The sequence below is a fragment of the Lissotriton vulgaris genome, chromosome 12, assembly GCF_964263255.1.
Source record: "Lissotriton vulgaris chromosome 12, aLisVul1.2, whole genome shotgun sequence".
Classification (NCBI taxonomy): domain Eukaryota; kingdom Metazoa; phylum Chordata; class Amphibia; order Caudata; family Salamandridae; genus Lissotriton; species Lissotriton vulgaris.
In genome coordinates, this window is record NC_141700.1 from 44183179 (window position 1) to 44208572 (window position 25394).

The following is a 25394-nucleotide window of genomic DNA, read 5'->3' on the forward strand; positions in this document are numbered from 1 at the left end:
TATAAAAATGCAAGTGCATTCGTACAAGTCATTTTCACATGGACAATTGTGAAATGTGTATAATAACCCATGTAGAAATGTATTTGCATTAGCCGGAAGTGGGATTCTCAAATGTTTTCTGGGAGCAGTCCACAGACAGTTTAAATGTTGCAAATTCCCTAGCGTATACCTAGAAGCCTTTAAGAATTCCCAAAATTCTAATATCTACCACCAAACATAGTTGTAAACCTAAAAGTGTAGATTTTTTAAATGTATTTGTGAATTGTATCTCTCTATTTTCAAAAGCATAAGGCTCTATTTGCATATATAGCTGTATATGAAAGTGTCATTCTTACTAAAAAATAACACCACCGAATTTTCTATACACTTTGCATTTAATCTCATTACAGGGTTTGTAATTTGCCTTCTTCTTGCTAAAAAGAAATACAGGCAACATGGCCTTGTAAATAAAGTGCCTCATAATATAATGTTGTTGGTTTAAATAAAAATGTTGTTTAAAAAAACGTGGCAATGTCCCAAAAATATAAATAGTTAATTTAACTTTTGTGGTCTTTTTTTAAGGTTTAATGACATTCACAAATTAGAACAAGTTTTTGGATAAATTACTATTATTCACATTTCATGATGGAGGATTGAGTTACTCTCATTTTACTTAGAAAAAATTCACCCATGCAGGTTTAAGGAAGAAGACAAGAATGATATTTGATATGTTTCTTTTAACTCAATAACTTTTTCTTTTTTAACAATTAATTTAGAAATGCATGTTAATGTTATTTTCTTTTTTAATTTTAACTTATATATGATTTATTTCTGTGTGATTTCATTTTGTCTGTTACTGTAACGCAGTACTGAGACTATACGGAGTTAAATCTGGCTTGCGCAATTCTTCTGACAACCCTCTTGGCCTGCAAAGCCCAGCTGAAGGACAACATGGCAGAATGTATGTTTCACCAGCCCCTCTGATGTGTATATGAAAAAGCCCCTGTTCACGTATTTCCCCAATTGCTTTGAAAGAAAGATCAACTCGTGCCATACCTAATCTCTGCTTTCCTGGGATGACGCTTGAAGTCCAAAGATGTAGGCCCATCAGTTTTGGAGGAAGTTTTTGCACGCATTTGGCTTCTGGCTTGTTGAGCTTTTTCTGAACTATGGTAAAATGTTATAAAAATGGCAGCAGTATAAAGACAAATTGTGCTAAATCTAAAAACTTTTAAAAATTTGAGGGAAACCTTAGAAAAATGTTTTTTTTAAATTACTAATTAACATCTTGATGGAATGACTAACAGCACCAAGCAATCTTGGAGGACGATTTTCTAACTTAGAACTGTATAAACTCAATTTATAGTTCATGCATCGAATGATAAAACGGCTTGACATTGTTCGACAATTCAGAAAATCTGTATTTAAAACCAATACATTCCAAAATCTCTTTACCACTCTTTTGACAGTGCCTACTTTCTTACTGTAGATTTCAATAAATCTTACTGCTTCTTGTTCCTCATTCTTCAATATGTTATTCCAGTTTTTCTCTCTCTTATACTCCCTAACATCACCTTTCTCTTTGCTTCTGTTGCTCTGTGCCTTGCATCCTTGAGGACTATCAGTGGGTATCACCTATTTTGTAATCTGTCTGTCATTTCATGTGCCTTCCCAAGGCAGTTTCCTCATGCACTGAGGAATTCTCCATAGGGAATAAGCAATTTTAGCTCTTTTGGTGATCACTATTTGCCTGCAACGTATTCTTTATGGGTGTCAGTTTTGTGAAATAATATTGCTTTCAATTTCGTCTCTCCCGTCCAAATCTACATCCAAATATTCTATTTCATTACTTCAAGTGGTATGGTTGAAACTAAAAGTGCCTTGATTATCATACAGATTCCAAGCCACCATAACTAATTATGTAGTTATTGTTTCCACAGTTAAGCTAACAGTTTAATAATTGACCCTGAATATGAAGCCTTAATGTTATCATTTTAAATTGAGAATTTAGTTTTCTTTAAACAATGCATGAAGAGTCTAAAATCACGTTGGAATTGACCGATCATGTGCATTAGTCTGAGTAATAATATTTTATTTTATACATGCTGGGAATTTAAATGAAGGAAAAAATGTATCATAGATAAAAAACATTGCATCTACGTTTTGGGTGTTTGTTATTTATATTGAAAAATCAAAAGCAATAAAGAGTTGCATTAGAGTCAATCCTTCAATTGAACTGGATAGACTCTCGTTGGAGGACAGGAATTCACTCCATGCCATAATTGCCCAATCAATATTTCACAAAAATAGTTGTGAAGATAAGTTCTTAAAAAAGGTCAGACCCTGTGGCTTAGGAAGAAACTTCTCTATACAGAGCCTTGTTGATGAGGCTATCAATTATTGTAAGAGGCAAAATGAATGTAAATAAACCCTACTCAGTGGGAAATGTTAAACAATATTGTATCTTATTTGTTGTATGTTTTCATAATGCACCTTCATTCTACAGACATTTAATGTAGGTCACTTGGTGTATCAGTAACAAAAACAAAATCTCCCTATATGCTGTCTATAAGAGGAAAAACAATGACATTTGTATGTGTAATTTCTTTCAAAGCTTTTCTAAATTGAAATTTGCCCCATCATTTTCTTGTGTTTGTTAAACAAATCATACTCTTCTGCAAACTTCTTTCCTAAAGGAACTCATAAAAGGAACCTTTGAAAATGTCTTGAAGGAATCCCGGCTTAGTCTTTTCTAAATGTTCATGGTGAGAGTTCTCTAGCCTTTCTATATGAAATCAATCAGTATCTACTAAGATTTTAATAGGAATTTCCAGGAGGCAAAGAACAGGACCAGCCTGTCCAACGCATGCTTCTCAGCAAATACACAGGTTCCTTGTCATGCTGAAACCTATCTTTAAACCGACTCACATTTTTGTAATTTTTGTAGGGTATTCATCAGACTTAGACCGGTGTATGCAGAATGGTACTAGTAAAAGTACAAAATGGCAGTTATGCACAACAGAATAACAGTTACACATACTAATGCAGAACCAAGGCAACAATGTCAAATTAATAGCACGTCTGAGATTTCATCATTAGATTTTAAACATGGAATGAGAGAGCCAGGAGAGGCGCAGAGAAGGGAGAAGAAGGAGGGAGCGAAAGAAAGGTAAACCGTGACAAAGGCAGACAGCATGGTTGGAAAAGAACCTGTAAGAGATATGGGCCATATGTATTATGGCCAAATGGGTTCGCAAATGTTTGCGAACTCATTTTCGCAAAATGGTATGTATGAAAGAATTTGGGTGCAAAATAAGGAATCGCAAAATTTGTGATTCCTTATTTTGCGATTGCATTTAAGGAATTGCCAATTTTGCGATTCCTTAAATGCAATGTATTAAGCAAAAGAAAATTCCAAAATGTCCTTAAGGAATCGCAAATTACCACCAACTTCTAGTTGGTGGTAAGTTGCGATTTCCTTGAAAAATGCACATTTCAGCATTTTTCAAAGTGCCATGTGACGCACATACATGCCCTTAACACCTCCCGTGCGGCCTCGATTTCCTCAGTGTGCTGGACATTCCTTAACTGGGTGTGGTCGTGACGGAACCATTCCGTCATCAGCATAGCTCAACCGTGACTGATGACGGAATGGTTCCGTCACCAGCATCGAAGGGGTTAAGTAAGGCATGTATGTGCGCCACAGTTGCACCCATGCATATTTCAGGGGTGCAACAGGGTGTCCTCTAGACACCCCTGCACCCTTGAAATTATGCTCAATTTGCAATTTGCAAATTGCGAATCGCAAATTGAGAATAAATTACCATTCCTTCCTATGGGCCAGGAGGCCCATAGAAATGAATGGGAAAGTATTCCTTAATTGCAAATTCGCAATTTGCGAAATCGCAATTAAGGAATATCTAGAAATCGCCCAAAAATTGCAATTTTCTTGATACATACCAATTCGCGATTCTGAAATAGCGATTTCTTAAAAATCGCTATTACAGAATCGCTAATTGGTATCTTGATACATATGGCCCAAAGAAACAGAAAATGCAGTGGGTGGAAAAAGAAGCATAAGGTATAATCATGTCTATGAAATTCAGCAATGTCAGCATTTGGTGGTGCCGGCCACAAGCTCCTAAAATAAACTATGAGCACCTACAGTCAAATTTTGTAAAAACATTTTTTACAAATTAAGAATTGAGTAAGGGTGGATAAAGAAGACTGCATTTTCTCCTCATTTCGTTCTGAGACCTTAAATGGCTTAAAGGATGCATACCTGTCTTTGCACTGACTTCCCTTATTCTGGTCGCCCAAAGGCTCACAAATGTCTTTCTCAACACAAAGTTCCTTTTGCACCACACTAGAAATTGGTGCACTGATTTCCCTAATGATGAGGCAGTAAGAGCATGAGTCATAATTTGAATACATCTTTCAAGTTTTAAGAACTTTTATTATTTACAAAAAGAGATTAAATCAATTGGAAGCTAAAACAATACATCATACTAGGTAGATTAGGCTAGACAGAGAGCTAATCAATTTTGAAATATCACAAACATATGTATATTTTACAGGACAATTAAGCTTTTTGTTGTGCAATGTACACATTGGTCTTCATATTTATTCCTGATAAAGGGTGTATGTCATGAAGCATTTAACCAGAAGCAAACTATTAGACAACACATTTAAACTTTATTCTGCGTGTGATGTGGTAAATTAACATTAAACGGTGTGCCTACAGTCTACAAACCACTGAATAACCTACTTACTTTTTGCCAGGGCCTGTATTTGATTTGATTTCACTCAACTTGTTTTCTGGCTGCACCAAGGAGCCCCCCATTGGCTGTATGACCTTATGACCTGGAAACAAAAACGAGGAATTCTCTATGGTACATTTGCACACGCCAGATGCTAAAATAAGGAGACAGCTCAAAACTGAATAACTGTGATCAAAATTTCTCGCTTACGGCCTGTCAATTTTTGTTGCTATTTTCTTAACAAGCTGAGATTCAATCATATACTTTAAAGGTAAATATATTAGTAAAATGCCCATGCTACACAGGCAACTATAACAAATCACTCACTATCTCCCCAGGTTTTACTGTGTGATATGTGATTTAAACTGAAATTTAAGGAACATGACCAGAACTTTAGGAGAACACAATTTTACAAGGTTGTATGATCAGGATTGCAAAAAACACAGTTGATGGACAGAATGCAGATCAATGTCTTACATTCACCCCAGTACAAAGATCTGGGCCTAAATCCATCGTTCTTTTGCACTCCACACCACCCTAGGTCAGGCACTGGCTATATGCAAATCAGCCTTGACCCTGTGCATCATGGGAACAGTCCAGCCCGAACTACCAAGCCATGTCTTTCCTAGACCGGAATCAAGCATCCAAGGACCGGTTTCTGGCTACCAGCCGTCTTCAGCCTGGATAGCTTGACTCCATTGATGTGGAGAGCCTGGGGCTCACGGCTGAGCAATCCCAGCCCACTCGGGGTGAAAATTGCAAAAAACACAGTTGATGGACAGAATGCAGAACAATGTCTTACATTCACCCCAGTACAAAGATCTGGGCCTAAATCCATCGTTTTTTTGCACTCCACACCACCCTAGGTCAGGATTACCACAGAGTGGAACAATCTTTCAGCATGATGCATAATTATAGCTATTTTTCATTTGTTCAATATTTCTACAATACAAATTAATTTTACATGTTAGTGAGGTGGATTTCTGTATATTTGTTTCAAATGTGGCGACACAGATTTTACAAGCAACATGTTTTGAAGATTCTGGTCTAAGCAACCTTGGGTACTCATTGGTGTCTACAATCACACATTTTCTTTAATATATACAATCAAGACAAAAACCAATGTTTCATTGTGTCAACCAACTAAACATATACATTACACTGTATTACATAACTACTCCGCTTCCAAGCATTTTCATCTGAAGACCTACTGAAATGCAATGCAAAGCAAATGGCATTCTACACCTCCAGAGTAATTCAAATATGTTAAGTTCAAGTAGGGCAGTGGAAAGGAGAGACTGAACGGCAGCCATCTCAAAGATTTTTATTCCACACATTTTTTCTTGCAATTTTAATTTCCAAGTGGTAAGATATTAGCTTCTAACACAAGAACACTCAGCTCTCAGGAGAACTCAGATTCTATGGATGTCCCCAAAAAAATAACATTTTGGGACTTCATGGGGGGTTTGTCTCTTTGTGCAAGGTGTACCTACACATAAATCTCAAGGAGTCATTAATAGTGCAGGAGTATCCAACCTAAGTCAAGGGGGATTGGGGAGACCATCTTTGATCCTACAAAGATCTCTTGTTGATATTGAGATGCAGCTTAACACGAATTACAACAATTGAATGACAATCCTGCCATCTTTAAAAAGAATTAATCCAATGATGTCTCTGCTCCTAATATTCATACAGATTAATACAGTATTCATACAGTTAAAAGAACAAATCTCACAACTATCTATCAAGTTCTATGAGGAAAGTGATCATGCTCTCCTTCGCCTAACAACATTCTGGATGCCACAGAACACTTTTAAGAATGATTTGATATTTAGTAAATCCAAAACAGTGGTAAATCATGTCCAACGTCGGATCTTTTGGGATGCTGAAAATCTAGACTATTTAAATAAACTCATCACACAACTCCAACTGTTAACCTCTTCTCACTCAGAAAATCCAATTATGAATTATGAAATTGTATTAAATGAACTGAAACAAGCAATACTAAGTAAATCAAATCAGGACAGATCAATGCAAAGAAAGATTGCCAGCAAATATAAAAATTTTAATCAGCCTACTGTAAAAATGCTAAATAGGATGATCCGAGCTCAGTACCTGAGCAAATCGTCAACATATAAAGCTGAAATAAATAAATTGAAGAATCAAATTCGCAGACAACGGGCTACTCAAGATAGGTTGAAGCAGGACCGTAATTGGATTGATATCCAAATTGCAGCAAGACAATGCAATCAAAGAAAATACTGGTCTCTGATAGCCAAGATGACAGGGTCAAAAAAGAAGCTTGAAGCAACTCCTGTCTCAGAAGAAGACTGGGGCAAATTTTTAAATGATTTATATAAACCCAATACAAATGCTCGAGTGAGAAAGGACATCGAACAAAAAAAGATAATCAATGACACAAAACTCTCCAGGGCATCGGCAATGTCAATTGCATTGAACATTAAAAAGGCAAGAAGTACGGGCGCATCAGGTCCTGACCAGATCCCGATTAAGGTTTATCAGATTGACAAAAATGCGTGGGGTCAGATGCTAGCTCCATTATTCAACTATGTATTCGACTCTGGAAATATTCCAAAATCGTGGAAAGGAAGTATAATAATTCCAATATACAAAAAAGGAAAACGGTGTATAGCTGGAAATTATAGACAAATTGCTTTAATGGATGCTGGAGGAAAGATCTTTGCGGCAGAAATATTAGACCGACTGAAACATTGGGCATTTTCGAAGGGATTAATCCCTATGTTCCAGGCAGGGTTCCGGTCGAACCATTCAGTTACTGACAATATAGCTACCTTCCAATTTTTATTAGACAAATATGTAAAAGGCAAATCCCAACCAATATACGCAGCCTTCATCGACTATACTACAGCGTTCGATAGGGTCGACAGGCCGACACTATGGATGAAATTAAGAAAAATGGGTATCCCTGAAACTCTGCTACAATTAATTGTGAATTTACATAGTGAAACCTGGTGCAGAGTCCAAATGGGGGGAGAGAAGGGCCTGACAAAAATAATACATACACACAATGGACTAAAACAAGGGTGTCTTTTGGCTCCGCTCTTATTCTCCCTTTATTTGAGTGATCTGCCATTACATCTACAACAGGGGCAAAGTTCTCCACCGAAAATGGCAGCCCAACGGATACACTGTTTGCTGTACGCGGATGATATAGTCTTGTTCGATTTGACACCTTTTGGTCTTCAAAATCTCCTAGTCTTATTAAATAACTACTCAAAAGATCACTTCCTAATCCCTAATATAAGTAAAACTAAAGTAGTGGCATTTACAAAGATTAAGAAAGATGTGAAGTACCAATGGAAAATGGGAGAGGAGTCCTTGGAACAGACAAAGGAATATACATATCTCGGAAGAATATTCTCACACAACATGAGCAATAATAAACAGATTATCCATTTAAAAAGGAAATGTGAGCTACATGCGGGGGCAATATCTCGCTTATATGCAAATACCGGAAGCAGGCACCTTTCAGCCTTAATAAAAATTTATAGAGCCAAGATCTCCCCGGTTCTATCCTACGCCTCTGAACATATTCCCCTAAAACAATGGAGTTATATGGACTTGAACGAAGGGAAAATCCTAAAAAAGCTATTAAAAGTTTCTAACTCAACTCCAGTACAGGCACTAAGACTGGAATGTGCGATTACAAGTGCATTTGCAATATCTATAGCATGCCTCATTAGGTGGGCCTATAACCTTCTTCATTCCAAAGTAGGTACCCTTCGTTATCTGCTAAAAATCGAGTGCTTTAATGAGGAAACCAAGGACTCTATATTTGTTAAAAATTTGAAGGAAGCTTTCCGTTTTGCAGAAATAAGTGCAGAAATGTTATTATCCTGGACACCCGCACATCTCAAGCTGTTTTTGAAAAACTTTTCACCAAAATTGAGTTATGCGCTTGATCAGTCACACTGCACAAAATTAGCCATGTATAAATCTTATGCTGACTCCCAAGAATATAAGCAAAAATTGCCTTATTTGGAATATACACTTACCCATGGTGTAAGGCGCACGATCATGATGCTACGTTTGGGCATACTCCCTTTATTATCTTTTACCTCTTCTTGGAATGTAAAGAGTAGTTCACAATGTAACCTGTGTTTGGGGGGTAAACAGAACTTAGAGCATATGCTCTTTATATGTCCAAATAAAGTCGTTGTCACCGCTAGGTTATCATGTCTGGAGCCGATATACCGGTCCTGTCGGACCACTAACTCAAGGGATTTTATCTCTGTATGCGTTAATCCTCCTAATGAGTATGTCTGCAATAAGATTTATAAATTTTTTAAAATAACACTGAAAATGTATTAATTTGTTTATAAATGTAGAATGATTTTTCTTTTAATTTTGTGGTCCTCGAAAGAGTACCGAAACAAAAATAAAAAACTTTGAAACTTTCATACAGATCAACCAATAAAACCACTGGCAGGTACGAGTTGGTTCATACAACTCCGAGTGCAACAAGTCATAAGTGGTAGCGATTCCAACCGTGACGGAAGTCTTATAGCTGGAGACAAATAAAAAAACTTTTAATTAAGCACATTCCTTTTTAACATACCAATAAACTTCTAGTTCAGTGGCAGCCAGGAGAGCTTCCAAGGCCTGTCTGAGGGTGGTCTTGTTTACTGTCATCCCCAACGGGGTAAGTTAATGAGGCTTTTTCATATCCCATTCTGATAGAATATCCTAATTAAAAAATTGAACCTTTCAGGGTACAGGTGGCCAAAAGTGGATTATGTACATATTTATCTCTATATGGCAAATAAAAGTCTCTGGTTGTCTGGAGCCAGACCATTTCAGTACCTATTTATAGATCTTTATAGAATTCTATGACATCACAGAGCAAAAGAATCTATGAAAATTCCATCTCCTTTGGCACAGCGAAAACACCAGGACCTTAGCAGTGCCGGCACAATCACATTTGCATTTTAGACTTTTACAGTACAATGTCAGCACAAGGGACAGATAAGACTCCTTGAAGTCAATTTTCAACCGTGAGAAGGCATATTCACAAGATATAAAAATTAATATGGCATTCACTCATATGCTAAACACAAATATGTATTTTTTCTTGAATCTAGCAAGGGTGACTTGAATTCAGTATACTCCTCTGTTAAATTTTTTGGTTGATTTGTAATATTTAGATATAAAAAGAACACACTGTAGATTGGTTATAAAACCTCAATATTTGTTACAAAGCTCTGTGTGTTCAAGAGGATATTCTCTTAAAGCGGTTTCCATTGGACAAGACATGGATGAACGAGGAGGAGACTCACCTTATTCTAGCTCCAACAAAGAATGGATTTGTCTTTGTGGAGAGTTCACAGACGCCCCTTTTAGTACACATCTTGTGAGGGGACCCAGGGCGCAACAGGGAATGGAGCAAGTGGCTCCCAAGAGACAACAAGAGGAAATATTTCCACCTTGTAACTCTTTTGTCTCTGACCTCACAACTCCTTTGACATCACCATCAGTGAGATCATGTGACCCTGGCTGCAGTCCAGGGCCAAAGTCAAGGTTTCCAGAGGAGGTTGTGGAGCATCATTCAACGTCTTGGTCTCATTTAAGAAGAACAAAGGAAAGAACCAATTAAGGAGGGAAATGGTAGATGAGGTAAGAAAGACATAGATTGCATTGTATAGAATACTGTGATTGGGTGTTCACCTAACTTACTTTGAATCATGACTACCCATTAAAGTGAGAATTATTAAGAACATATTACGATAACAAGGCATTTTATTAAAGTGTCAATGTTTTGGTATGGCTTTTGTGCAATCAGAAAACAATGTAATGGATAAAGAAATTTGACATTAATGAGAGCATGATTCCAAATCAATAATTTTAAAATCAAAAGAGAACCCCTGAAGGAGAAAATGATATTTGGTGCACAACCAAAATGTATCAAAATGGGTAATAAAGTGTGTGTGCTTGTGTGGATATAAATATATATGTTTCTGTCGTTTGGGTTAGTTGAGGGTTATGTAGGGAACACACATTTTTGTTGTGTTAATACGTTTCACCTGTTTGGTGATCAGGCGCCAATATTTGCACAAGCTTGATCGGGTAATCGGTGATACTTCATTCCACGTTTTGTAAGGATTGGTCTACTTGATGTAGAGAGCTTGGTTGGACGAGTGTTCTGTTGTCATTGTCGTGTGTGTCAAGCATTTGGTGTTAGGCAAGCATGACAATTAAAGTGCTATAACGTGGTCTTGAGGTGCAGTGCCTGGGATGACTAGCTAGCCAGATCAGCTGTGGGATGCTGTGAGCGTGCACACAAAAAGAGAAAGAGTAATCAGAAAAGGCCTAGCAACAAGTTTGGTGAACCCTAATCGGGGCACAGCTCAGACACTAGCCTGTTCAACACCCCCTACAGGCAGGGGGTTGCTCCAGAGAGCACAAAAAAATAGAACTGGTCAGCCAAGTAGTACACTTCTGCCTCACATCTCCATTGGAGCCTAATGCTTTCTTAGATCCCAGAAACCCTATCTCTTTCTAGTTTTATGTGTGGAGGCATCCACCTGCGTTTCTAGAAAGTCATTACAGACAACGTTAGCAATTATTAGTAGTAAATGACATTTTAGGGTAAAAAGAGACTGTGGTGAATGGAGAATTACCCTGCTTCCATGGTTTTAGCTTGGACCGCAGCATGAAAAGCAGAACACTCTCACTGGACCCGATGGCGGCAGCGGCACTACGACAAGTTCTCCCAGAGCAGCCAGGAGCTAAAAAGCTTGCACCGGAGGTGAGAAGGAGTGGTCAGGGCAGAGAGGAGAAACAATGGACATATAGTAAAAAATGACAGGCAGATGGAACTCCAGCTCTTAAAATTGGTATATAGCAGCTTTAGCAACAAAGCACATTTAATCTAACCTGTGCTGCCGTCCATGGATTTTTTGAAGTGGCCTTGAGGTTAGCAGAGGCCTAAAAACAGGTTGCCTCAGCACAGTCAGTAGCTTAAAAAAGATCTACACTGGAGGTGAGGCGGAGTGACTTAGGCAGGAAGGAACAGCAGGGGTTGTGGAGTGTAAAGCAAAGCCTGGGAGAGGGAAAGGTGATGGATGGAACCTGAGACAGGGAAGGAAAAAGGGTGCCTGCCAGAGGGAGGGAAAAATAATTAACATACATGAAGACAAGGACACTTGGATATAAATGGGCTTCTCGCAGCTTCAGCAAAAATCCACTGTACTGTAGCATTTGTAATGTGGTTTCTAATCCTTTGTGGTACTCACCACCATGGGGCAGTATGTTGTTGGCAGAGTATTATATTTGTTGTGGCCTCATGTGGGAAGTGTTGGTGTTGTCTGTGAGTGACCAGAGAAGTGCACTTATCTTTTTTAGTGCAGCACCTAGCAGTGCGATCGAAAAGGATGTGTGGGTAGGAGCCAAAAGTTATAATATCGTTGGGGCTAAAACATTTAGGCAGCTACACAGCAATAGGCTAGCAACAGGGCAGCAAGGTGCTGTGTGCAAGTACACCAAAACATGCAGCCAATTAGAGCTGGCCCAATAATCCATATGGCAACATGCGCAATGCACGGATGTTTTTAAATGAGCAGAATTAGGCCAAGTGACCAAGAATGGGAGTGCATAACTCTTTTTTAAAGGCATGGATACGGCCCACAGCTGTAAAGATACACCCCAGGAGCAAGGAACGAAGTGGAAGACAGTCCAAACTACCAGACATGTTTCCACGAAATTTGGTGTGAAGACACAGAACAGGCCAAAAATGTATCCTTTTTGGTATTGAAATTCAATACATCCATATATATAATATTTTGGAAAATATTGCAGTATAAAAATCCTCAATCCAGAATAAAAAGCAAGAGGTTTTGTTTATCTATACCAATACAATCTTAAGATTAGTCCTCACAGGGACATTTTAAGGCACGGGCCTAGCAAGCACACTAATGTTTGAGAGTTAATGCTACCAAATGTGTTCTGGGCCACCACAGTTTATGTTTAAAAACGTTTTCTGATACCATTCATACTAAAGAGGCAGAGACTGAAAACTATGCAAATCATTGGTGCTCTTGTAACTACGGTCACAAGGAGAGATAACCTTGTACAGATTTGTCTTAAACAGAAAAAGTAGCATTAGCCTCCATACCCTTCTGTAAAGGTTTACTGTTTTTATATTTTACTAGAAAAGCAAAATTACTGCAAAATACCATTCACTGCGTGTGTATACTGATTTGCAAGTACAAAGGTCGAGCTTCTGTGTTTCCGCACCTGCAGATAAGATGCTCTCTGACAGATTTGTCTAACTGTTAACACTCATAATCTAAACGGGCATAATTCACGAAAAGAGGAGTGATAAACTCCTGACAGAGCTCCTTTTGTCTAAGAATGGTATATTTTCGTTTGCGGCTATTTGAATCTACAGGGTGTGGCCCCTATTGAATTAGGGTGAGCAAGACGCAGGATTTATTTTTTTAGCAGTATATTGTTTTTATTTCAAGAGTCAGTATATTTAAGAACTGATTATATTTTGCTACAAATCTATTTGCTTTTCAATTTTAAATTTATCACAGGAAAATAATTTGATTTTTAACACCTAATAGGTTTTTTTTTCATCAATTCTGTTGCCATTTTCTGAATGTAGGTTATTTAGGGCCATTAAAGGCCAATTCATATATTTCAACAGTCATTGTTTTTATCAGCACCTTAATTTTAAGTGGTTATCTCCTTATGTGTACATTTGTATCACCAGATTGCATAATGTCATAATTACAAATTTACTGTAAAATGCAAAATTGTTATGTTCAAAGTAAAGAAAAAGAAATGGGTGGCAAGGCAGTGATGCTGTCAATAATTAATTTGTTTCAGTGATTTCAGGTGGTCGCCACCAATCACATTTTTAGGGTCCAACACACATTTTTCATTATCAAGCTTTAATCCAAATTAGAACATTGGAATGTTGGGAGCTCTATTGAAAACAATGGAGTGCTGCGGGCTTATAATAGCTGGTATAAGCCCGGAGCTCCAACATTCTAATGTTTCTTTGTTCACAGCAGTGGTTGTGAACAACGTCTTCAGGGAGCCTGAGGGGATTTCAATCCCCTCACGGTCCCTGAAGCCTTTGTTTTATTTGTTAGAACATTATGCTCTCTAGAGGCAGAATGTTCGAATAGCCTTATAGCCTTTTGTAGCTGGGCTATACCGGCTATTAAAGTCCCGCTCCCTTGTTAAAGGCCCGAGCCGAACACTGGAGTGGGCCTTTCATAGCGGGTATAGCCCGCTACAGGGGGCTATAGTAAAGACAGAAAAGTAACAAAGAAAGGGAGCGAGAAAAATAGAAAATCCCCAACAAAGGGAGAAAACAGCAATATTAAGAATCTGCAAAAGTGAGCTTAAGAGACAAGAGGTGCGGAGCAGTGGAGGGAAGAGGCATGAGTTAAAAATCAAGACTCTGCAGCCAAAGCGTTTGGCAGCAGCAGTGACCAATACTACAAAATGTCAGCTTAAATTCTTTGTCTGGGGCAGATCAGATCTAAGCAATTATTAGCAATGATATGGAGTCACATGCACATCCACTTAATGTGCAATGGCATCAAAATTGGATGAAGTGAGAGAAAGTGGGGAGGATATCAAGGAATGAATTACCCACAGAAGTTAAAAAACTGGAACAAACAGGGTATTCTAAGCAAAACTGTCTTAAGACCCCATTCCTCCCACTTTTTGGATTCTATGGGGTACAAGGATGGGGACATGATGAATATAAGATGCATAGGGTGGGTTGCTATTCTTGTATTCCTAAAGATGAAAGCCTATTGTTTCAACAAATACAGAGCTAGAAAAGTACTATGTAATATTGTGATATAATATTTGATGTCTTTGATCGTATTTCGACTGCGCATTCCCATTTAGAAAGTGGCTATCATTTGGTATGGCTTTCCAGAGTGTGAAACTGTTTGCCTGTTATGATAGCACACTTATTAAAACTCGAACTATTTCTAAAATGAGATTGCCACCATTTTTTAAAAAGTTGTTGTGATAGTGCAGCAACGTTTCATACTATTCTCCATTTCCCCAACATATTTAAAACTTGCTTTAAACATTGAAGGATAGCACTTTTTAAAATCGTGGACATTTGCTATTTTCTTAACGGAAAAAAACTTCTATTGATCATAGACAAAACAAACAGTGCTACTATGTTGACCACTTACACTAGAAAATATAAGGAAAAGAACATCCGCCAAATTAAAGCCCTCAGCATACCACTGTTGTTTACCAGTGGTGATTGTAAGTTTTATTTCAAATTAATGGCCTATTTACAGTAGCAGCACCCAATCAGGATTCATAATCGGCAGATTGGTGGCATAGCCCTGTGCCGAAACTGTGATGTTAATATAGTAATGGTGACTGGGAACAATTTCGGACAGAAAACAGTTTGGCAGCTTGTGCTTTGACATGAATCTGCTGTGAACCTTCAACTTAAATACACTTCAGTCTTGCTAGGGCTCCTGCAGTGAGAGCTGTATTGTATCCACTTTACTGCCATGGGTCATTGTCAGTGGTTTATGTGACCTCCTTCTGCCCTGATTCAAGTAGCCTTATGCACTACGTTTCCTTCTTGGTGTCAGGACACAGCCTCATGTGCTACTGAATGAGAATGAGGCTTTCTACAGGGGCGGCTATGAAAATGGGTTTTAGGCTCTCATCTCTTTTTCCATGAAGAATGACATAATTTTGTTTAACTGTCGGGCAGAAACATGCACTCTGGGGTCACAACATGTATCATGAATCATTGCTTGGCTTTGCAGCTTATTGGAGAGCATGTGGAAATGGGTGGTTAGTGATTCTTGGAATATTGCTGTCATAGCTGGGAATTAAAGACCTTGTTTGCAATGCATTACTGGAAAGTGTTTTTTACTGCCTGGATGTTTGTAACAATTTCTTGTGAATCTTACACTGAAAACTAGACGGCACCGTTTTATGTATTACACAATCTCTAATACAGCTTTTATCTACTTTTATTTCATTTTTGTACACGTTTAGTCTACTAATATTTTAATGAGTTGGTCAATAGCAACTAAATAACACATGATGTGGTGTCATTTGTAATTTTTTTTCTTACATCATGACAACCATGAACTCACAAACGTGAACTTTTATGCCTATAGCTCCACAAAATATATTCAGTGCAAAATTGCTGTGCACATAACTCAGACGTAACCCACGTGTGAAAGGTGCATCTTTTAAAGGTAACATTTTTGTCCGACTGGCTTCATGTAATAATTACACAAAATAATTATCAAGTGAAACGTATTTCAAGAAAAGGTTTAGGTTGCAGGGCTTGCGATCGGACTACCAAAGGCTGAGGAGAGGGTAAGATCATTAAATATTGTTCTGAAAAATGTTCCCACAGACAGTATGAACGGAGTTGATGGAAATTTTAGTCAATTTTAAAGCCAGTGCAAAAAACAGCAGCAAGTTTCAAAATTGCTGGTAGTAGCTTGTCCAGCCTAATAAAACAGTACTGGAAAATAAGGGCCTGATTTAGTTTGGAGGACTGGTACTTCATCACAAATGTGACAGATATCTTGTCCACCACAATAGAAGTGCATTACATCCCATTGCACTTGTAGCCAAAATGTGGTTTTGTTATTCAAAGTTGATTACCAGCCTCCTAAATTAGAGGTCAGAATAAAACCTCTTTAAAAGGTATCCCCTGGCTAACACTGCACCGAATTGCATATAAAATTTAAGGTGGGCCCACCAACACCTCATCCGTTGTCTTTTTTTTTTGCTTGCTGCTGGTGCTATGCATAATATGTCACTACCGGAGAAAACTCTCTACACATTAGGACATTGCTTTGTTTTTGTTTTAAAAGCAAACTTCTGCATTTAGTGTTTGAGGTTGGGGAGGGAAATGCCAATCATTCCCTATGGTATGAGACCGGGAAGCAAGGTTTTTGTTTTTTTCAATAATGCTCCCTCCGTATTGGTTTAAAAAAAACCCTGCAAGCCAGCAATGTCCTTTAAATATGGCAGGCCAGCAATAACTCCGCCACCAAAGCCTTTTGACGATCATCTGTCAAGATCGAAATAACTTCCAATTGATGAAGAGTTTGCTGAGCACCACAATTGATCTGCGCAATATGTATTTCCATAAGACTACCTTATATGTGCTCCCAGAAATGTGGACTACACTCCAAAACATTGAACCTGGGAGTCAATGGCACCTTTTACAAAGATCAACATAGAGTGTTGGCCTTCAGTAATATTTAAGTTGTTCAGGACTCATTTGTTTTAAAATCGAACATAGTAAATTGCAAGAGCACACTTAAAATGCTAGCTTCAATAAAAATAGCAACATGAGCACTCTGTGCTTCTTTCTGTATGGATGTGATCAGTTCCCAAGAGATGCAAGTAGGTGGTGTTGAGTTCAAATGTGAAAGAGCTATCCACTAGAAAGAGGTGGGTTTGCGTCCTTAAGAACAAACACCACGACATGAATGACATGAATGACACTGTATATTAAGTGCAAAGCAACTACAAAGTTTCAAACATTAAGGTTAATGGTCCCAGAACCACTATGCTCCAACCAGGAATGTGCATTTATCAGCACATTTAATCACACCATGCCTCTCTATAAGACACTAAATATGGAGAAAGATCAATGGGGTTCCAGCATCTGAAATTAACTTACTTGAGCCCTATCTTTGAATGGAGGCACGATTCCTTTCGTTCAGCGTTGAAAAACACATCTTTAATTCTTTCAGTTAAGCTGAACATTTAGATGGGAGAGACTGAAGAATGTCAGACCTCTGTGTATCATGCTTCTGGACTCTTGTGTTGTTAAAACCTCTCATACTTTTGTTTCGATCTTTTCCAGGTGTCTGAAGCAGACTAAGTGACGAGCTGCACTTTATAGAACTCCTAAAGTCCCACTACTGATACTTTAATTTTCTTATACACAAATTCAATAGGCCTAGCACATTTCCTTCCCCAACACACACCCTCCTCCAATATTCTACTTTCATTGCACATCACATACATAATTCAGTTACAGTTTGGGACTAAATTTCAGTTGCATCTGGTAGGGACCGGCTGCTAGTCAGTGGTTATGGTCTGCTACACAAAAGCAATAGGGAAGAGTAGAATAATATTTTACAGTCTTCATTAATACATCACACAAGTTTGAATTATTAAATAATACATTTATAAGGTGAACCTTAGTAGTATACATTTTGCAGCTATAGCCATGAGGTTAATGAATCTGTGCTCTATTCTAGAGCAAAATCATGTTTACTTTCAATCTTTCTGCAGGCCTTATGCATCAATTTACACCTTTCTCCAAAGTTTTCGAGTGGGTGTGACACAGAAACAGCATTGTGAAATGCTGTCTGCATTTGGAATGGATTAATTTGAATATGTAGGTTATGTGATTGTAGATCCTCCACAGATGCTTTAATGTCCCAAGAGGCAAATTTCCTTTGTAATACTCTCAGGATTGCACCTTTCCACACACCTGCATTGTAACGAACTATCGCAGGTGCCCCCATTTCTTTTCCATACAAAAATTGAGTATTTATAAACAAGCTTACATGCTTTAAAAATTGTGACACTTCTAAATGAACATAAACTTTAGGGAGAGATCATAGTTATTAAATTATTAAGGTTATCATGTATGACAAAGACATCCTGCGTTTGTTAGCAAGTGTACATGTATCTTTGCAAACAATGAGGCTAACAAAGGAGTAAGCATATCTTTATACAAGACGTGGCATATCATCAGAAGCTAATTGTAGAACTCACCAAGTGCATCATTCCATAAACCTGCTCCTCCGGCTCTCCCTCTTTTCTCGTATTTTATTATAGCACACTTATTTTGTTCTAACCAGATTAACCTTCATTCACATATGTATGTACTAATTCACCACTAATCCTATATGGGTTTTGGCAGAACATGTAGTAAGCGCTATATAAATGCAAATACAATACAACACTATTACAATATTGCTATTTTTCTAGCCAAAATAAGGGCCACTGGAATTACGTGACTGCAGCGATTTCCGCATAATTATAGATTTGCCACATAATGCATCAACTGCTGCGTAATCTGCAGACTTTAACAAAAAATAGTTTCTAGCTCAAACAGTTCAAAAGTATCAAAAACAAAGCGGCACGTGTTACAACACAGTATAAGGCCTTTTGCAAAAGTTCGCTGGACACTTTTGTGTTGCGTATAGCTAAACTGGCACTAATGGAATGAACCCAATGCCCAAACAGCTTTAACTAGTGCTGAAAATAGAACAAACTAATGAATGCTATTAAAAAATGTTTCGCGTTATGCCGCATAATTTACTCAACCCTGCTGCATAATTTGGCCCTCTCCTGCCACATAATCCCAGTGGACCTGGCCATAAGGCAGTTGAACATTGTACAAGGTCAAAAGCAAAAGCAAAATGCAATCAATTGATTAGATCTGAAGCTGGATTCTGAGGGTGGAGGTGGACTGGAACTTTTGTGTACCTTAAAAATGCTTGTCTTCTGCTCTTTTCTAAATTAGCACAGGGTTGAGGTCAATCTGGTAGATGTTTCGGATCCAGAATACATAAATGGATAAAGCTTGCTGACGTTTTTGTAACTTCTTGTCTGTTTTTGTCCAGTCTTCTAAATTGCAGTTCCATTGAACTTGACTCGTCACTCCGCACTCTACATTTTTACTGTCTCACTTCCATTCCCAAGACCAACTCCTACTTCATTGACTTAACTTTAATTCCCTCCTCCAGGGCAAGTGAATCCTGCTTTCCTTAACTCATTCCCTCCTCTCCATCCTTACTATCAATCTTCCCCTTTGCCTGATCCTTTGACTCCTACCCCAACAACCTGCCCCCTCCAATTCTATCCATCTCGTTCCTTCTCCTGCTTTGTGGTACTCACTTACTATCCTTCATCTACTGCCTCTTCTTCACTTTCAGTCAAAACCCTTTTCTACAGGACTTTTTTCCCAGTTTTTTGATTGCGCAAACACAGTGTAAATGGATCTCAGACCTTATCATAAATAGAGGCTGTATAATATATCGGGAAATTTGAAGATTTTAAATGAGTGAGACAGAACACCATTAGTGTAGTGAGAATATATGAGGCAGTCAAGTCGAACAGAACTGTAGCAAATTAAAGTACATGCGTCTTCTCCCGGAAAGACAAGAGCAGTGCATCTCCTAAATCAGTGATACTCAAAATATGGTCCAGGGGTCGCATGCGGCCCTCCTGACCTTTATATGCGGCCCCTGACCTTTACAGGCTGCCCCCTTGTCAGCAGCAGCACCGGTCTGCTGTGTACTTGACTCAGTAATGGTTAAAAAGATGTTAAGTAGGGAAGCCTTTATATAAATGTTAATTGAAGTTAAATAAAGGATGTAACTAGGTTGTTCTGCACTGCTTAACTTTAGAAACCTCATTTTTAAAGTCATATTGCAGCAAAAGTATAAAAATATGATAAGGTCTCTTCAGAAATAAAAAAGCGTATTTCTTTAACATGAAGAACCATTTCACCTTAGTACATCAGATTATATCAGTGCATTAAGAAGTATTTTCTTTGTAAGTGATAGTTTTCAAACATAAATTCAAAAACATTCATTTTCCCCCATCCTGAAAGCAATGCCAATAGTGAACTAAGAGGCAAGTCGGTTGTTATGTGCACTCTTTAGGTGGCCTGTGTGCCTATTATACTTGATTTTTATAGTTATTAATTTAAAAACAGGAGAAGGTTTTGTACAGCACACATCTTGAAGTCATGCATTTTGAGGTTCTTTTATATGCGATAATGAAGAAAAGGGAGAAAAAAATTAATAAAACAATTGCCTAGGATCACCGATGTTGTTGAAGTGGGGAAGCCGGGATTTAACCCAGGTTTTCTGGTTTCACATTGTGCAATTCAATCAATAGATCTATAGGCTTCGCTTCTCTTACACCCATCATTCTGCCACAACCCACCACCCCAAACGTGCTAGCATAAATGAGGCCATTGATCACATCACAAACCAAACTTTGTGGCCCCTGGAAAATGTTTACGAGGAGCCATGACCTAGAGAGAGAGGATAGCACTCTGTCATGACATCAAGATGGCCAGTGAGACATGGTGTTGCTTTAAGGTTTAAAAATTAAACATTCAAGGCGAGTTTTGAAGCACCATTCAACTCCCTAAATAGTAAACATATTAATAGCTGGAGTCGTCTATGACAGAGAAGGAGCCTGAGCCTCTGGGGTGGGCAAGCGGGAAGGTGTGGTATACATACAGTAGTGGAGACCCAGCGGGGAAATGGAAACCAAAATCAACCCTGCCTAAATGATGAACACAGCCCCATACTGCACGGGCCTTCAAAGAGAATGGAGCAGTGTGGGGGGGTGGGTTCATGGCAGGGTCAGAGCACACTGTCCCCATGTGACAGCAGCCCTCAGCCTGTACAGACAATGGAAATTGAAAGGTATGGCCCTCTGGCATCAATGAGGCAGGAAACAAGAGGGGGAGAGCAACAGTTATTTTCCTACAAGACACCACAACTTCAATTCTATGCACACTATTGACCCAAATGACTGTTCCTTCCTGTGTTATTCCCAGCTCATGTTGCCTTCCATCTAACCCAACAGAACTGCATGTCCTAAATCTGAATTCAAGTTGTATTCATTAACCTTTACACTAAAGCAGCCCAAGTCCTTTGTAACTCCACTAGGTGGCGCTGCATACATTGGTTAGGATTGCATCCAACGGGCGTAGCATCTGTAAATTATTGAATGCCCTTTTGGCAAACAGCAAGCAAAATGACGATCTACAATAACAATACTTTATTTTACAGAAAATTATTTTAGCATTATATACTGGAATGTGTAGTATAACAAATGGTTGAAAACATTGTTCCCAGTATAACATAAATATAGCAAAACGTACACTTCAAAAACAAACCAGTTTAGCTCAAAGTTCTGTAAAATATCACATTTACATTTTTTACAAGTAGAAATTTACGATTTGCTGCGCAACCGTAAAAACACTAGTACATGACCGGGAAAGTCGCCTGAAAATGAAATTCTTTTGTTCTCGTTTTCCCTTTCCTCTTTAAAAGCTTGTAAACATTTAAGGCAGTACACAATCTAAGTTTGTCATGCACTCGGCAGCAATAGGAGGACGAGTCCTGGCCAAGTTTGTCACGAACATGCGGCAAATGTTGCGCTCTTTACAGATTAAATTAATTTTGGTTGTTTGCATGGCCTCCACTCCAGCAACACACACGCACACTCGACATCTTGAAATGCTTTCATAAGTGTACCTCAGGGGACTGTTGGGCCAAGGAGTCCTTTTCTTTACAAAGCAGTCTAATGCTTTGATTTAAGGCAACAAATAAGGGTCATTTGCCAGGGATGCCATGATGTGAAGCTACACGCCACCACTATCCTTTGGAGCACAACTCCTTCAACCTGACCACGATCTGTCCTCTCTGACCATCGACATACTGCTTCTAAAAGTACTTTTACAGAATAAAAATCGTAATCTTTTAAGTTACTCAGAGCAAACCCCGCAGGTGAATTTGCAGTCTCCGTCTACTGCTGCGCAGCTTCGTTCACCCCAAAATAAAACTTTGGTTTACATGTTCAAAGGTCCATGTACAAGACAATGAACTGCATGTGAGGAGGGTGGGGGGGAGGGGTCAAGGACAGGGGGCATGTTCAGTAAAGCAACTCAAGATTTCTGGTGGCAGGGAGGTTTTGTCCAATGTTCCCCATCACACACGAAGTGTCCAGCTTCTTTGGAGGGCCCTCCCAGTGATGCCCCCATGATCTTCCCCATAGGGAAGGGACTCTATTGCACACAAGTGTTCCTTGCTCACTGCCCCCTCAGTAGGCCTGGACTTGGTGTGGCAGCAGCTGGCAGCCACTATTCACGTGGCTCATGACCTTCTGCTTGAGCTGGGCCACCTGCTCTCGCAGCAGGTTGGCAGTGGAAGCCAGCTCTGTGTTCTGGTTCTTGAGGCTCTTGACCTTATCCTCCAGCCTTGAGATGCGCTCCAGCTTCCTCTTCCGGCACTTAGAGGCAGCAATGCGGTTTCTTAGTCTCTTGCGCTCTGCCTTGATGCGCTCTTGCGTGTCCATGTCAATGGGCGAGAGAGGTGGACTGTCGCCAAAACTGGGCAGGTCAGGCACGATCTGAGGCTCATCCTTCAGGGCCTGCAGCCGGGGGTGGTGATGAGGATGGTGCTGCTGCAGCCCCCCCAGGTTGGGAGGTGGAGGGTAGGGTACAGTTTCAGTGCTATAGTTCACAGTGGTGCCCAAGTTTTGGTAAGTGCTTAGGTTGGCATAGATTGGGGCCTCTTGTTGTTGCTGAAGGGCCGGCGGTTGATGAAGCGTAACAGAGGCCACTGTGCCACCTGTCTGTGCTGCAACTGTGCTGCCCCCACTGAGCTGGTTCTGCTTGTGCAGGTCCTCAAGAGCCTTCACGAACCCCTCAGCAAACTCCTGCTCATCGCTGGCACCCTTCGGGTAGAGGAACTGACTGCTGGTTGGGGTGGTGGTCACCATGCCATTGGACTGAATGATGAGGCGCTCCAGCTCAGGCGAGGCCAGCTTGAGCAGGCCCATGTCTGGTGAGGTGAGCAGCCCATCCTGGTGATGCTTGAGTGCAGCTGCAGTCACCACCTGCTCGCTCAGGTTGAGGGTCAAGTCCTTCTTCATCATGTTGCCGCCTCCAAGGTGCTGGTGGTGGGGGAGGAGCGCAGAGCTGCTGTGTCCAAAGTGCAGGTTCAACACATCATCATGGTAGAAGGGTGTTTCCATCATCCCCCGGAGGGGAGGGTGGCGCTGGAGGGAGGGGTACTCCCTGGGATGTTGCTTTCTTTCTCTTTCTCTCCCCCCACTGTCACAGAAGTCCCCTGCACCAATGAATGGGAAACTATTCCCACAGCTTTTATCTCCAGCTCTCTCCCGGGAAGAGCTCCCTTTCTTGCAGCCTCCAGGCCACTCCCAGGAAATTATCTCGAAGTCACAAACAAGTCAAGGACAATCCCCAAAAGGTCTTTTATAGCTGCACAATCCCTTTGGTGGTGCCAGTTCTTTCAGAAAGCTGCCTCCAGTAGGGTTTCAGGACTCCTTCCACAGGTTAACAAAGTTCACTTTTCTCCAATGGAGACATTTCTAGTCCCTTTCACACTGGATGCCAAAGCCGCCACAGTCTCAGCGCCTCATCATGTGTATATAAGCTCAGCTTCGTCGGTCCCACGGTTCAGTGTCACCTGCTGCTCTTCCAACGCACTGTGAGGGAGTTTATGGGGCTTTGTTTCCGCCTTGACAGTTCTGACAGGAACCAGGACGGCGGCTTCCGCATTTGACGAGTCACTCTAAGGCGATTCGGGCGCCCCCTTTTCCTTCCTGGTTTCTTTTATTTATTTAGGGGTTTACAGCGGCGTCAGTGTTCACTTCAATGCTGAGAGGGTCCCGGTCTGACGTTGGGCGGCTCCTGACTGAAAACTCAACCGCCTCAGCCGCGCGCCACGCAGAGGGAGAGAGAAAAGAAGCCGCTCGCGCCCGCTGCCGTTTCCTTTTCTACCCCGCGCGAGCCCATGAAGTCACTTCTCCGCCTCCCCATTGGTCCGCAATGACGTTCGCCCTTCCTCGCGGTCATTTGCATAGCGGGCGGCGCCGCGCCGCCCCTTCTGTCACCTCGGCAACGGCGCGTGTAAACCTGCAAACAGCGCAAGGCACTGTGGGTTGAGGTCATAGCAGTGAAGGGAGAAAAAAAAGCGCGGGAGGAGGAGGAGGGTGGGGGGGGGAGAGGGCGCCGGTCACGTGGTGTTTTCATAAAAGCTCTGCTCTCCCAGCCGAAGGGGACGTCAGGGATATTTATAGAGGGAGAAAGGGAGTGCCCTGCCTGGGCCTAGTGCGAGGAGCTTTCCTGCCTCCCCTGGGGGCACGGGCTGCTTAGCAGGCTGAGGGGGGACAGGCAGGGCCTACCTGAGCAAGAAAAGCAGAAAAGAAAGAGAATTGCATTCAAGTGAGGAAAAGAAAAGCCAGCAAAATATGGAGGGGAGCCAACTAAAAGCAATCTTTTCTGAGAAAAACTAAATCAAAAGTGTCATGTTACTGAGAAAAGTGAGGCAGTTTTACTGAGAAAGATCCATTACAATATTGTGAAGGGCGTTAAATATAACAAGTGTTGTTGCAGTAGTAAAAGTACAGAGTGTTACTCGGGGAAAACACATTGTAAACTATATTGCTCGTGTTGGCAGATACATCTACATACAGCACGCTACAGTAGGGTGACCAGAATTTTAAAACAAAAAATCGGGACATTTCACAAAAATAGAAATGGGACTATAATTTTACGTCAAGCTAGCGCACAGAAGTACAGCGCTCCTCAGCAGAGAATTACAAAATAGGCAGTAAGAACATACATAAGATGCAATTTTTAAACCGAGTAGCTTGCCTGTGAATTAAATTGCTTTCTTGGAACAACTGCTAACTAGCCCCGCTTTGTAAAACATAAAAAAACACCCCCCCCCCACCCCGTTTTTAGTCGACCCTCTCCTAAAACAGGGACATGAGCTAAATTTCTCGAAATCTTCCCGGACAGCTGGTGAGAAACGGGTACCGTCCTGGCAAATCCAGGACGCCTGG

General features: G+C 40.2%; 2 protein-coding genes across 2 annotated transcripts in view; both read right to left on the reverse strand.

Moving 5' to 3' along the window:
- IQCN (IQ motif containing N) overlaps positions 1-4937 on the reverse strand; it is a 133188-nt gene extending 128251 nt beyond the window's left edge. The window contains exons 1-2 of the mRNA XM_086946331.1: positions 4752-4937; positions 1036-1146 (exon numbers count right to left, since the gene is read on the reverse strand). Of these exons, the coding sequence (XP_086802457.1) occupies positions 1036-1146; positions 4752-4822 (182 nt within the window). The 5' untranslated portion in view covers positions 4823-4937. The remainder of the gene's footprint in view (positions 1-1035; positions 1147-4751) is intronic.
- A 16626-nt stretch (positions 4938-21563) lies between these two features.
- JUND (JunD proto-oncogene, AP-1 transcription factor subunit) lies at positions 21564-24293 on the reverse strand. The gene has a single exon (XM_086947004.1). The coding sequence runs from the start codon at positions 23559-23561 to the stop codon at positions 22623-22625; it is 939 nt and encodes a 312-aa protein (XP_086803130.1). The 5' UTR covers positions 23562-24293; the 3' UTR covers positions 21564-22622.
- Between the last annotated feature and the right edge of the window lie 1101 nt (positions 24294-25394).

Excerpts from the sequence above, each read along its gene's own strand:
- JUND (XM_086947004.1), bottom strand. The coding sequence starts at position 23,561 with ATGATGGAAACACCCTTCTACCATGATGATGTGTTGAACCTGCACTTT.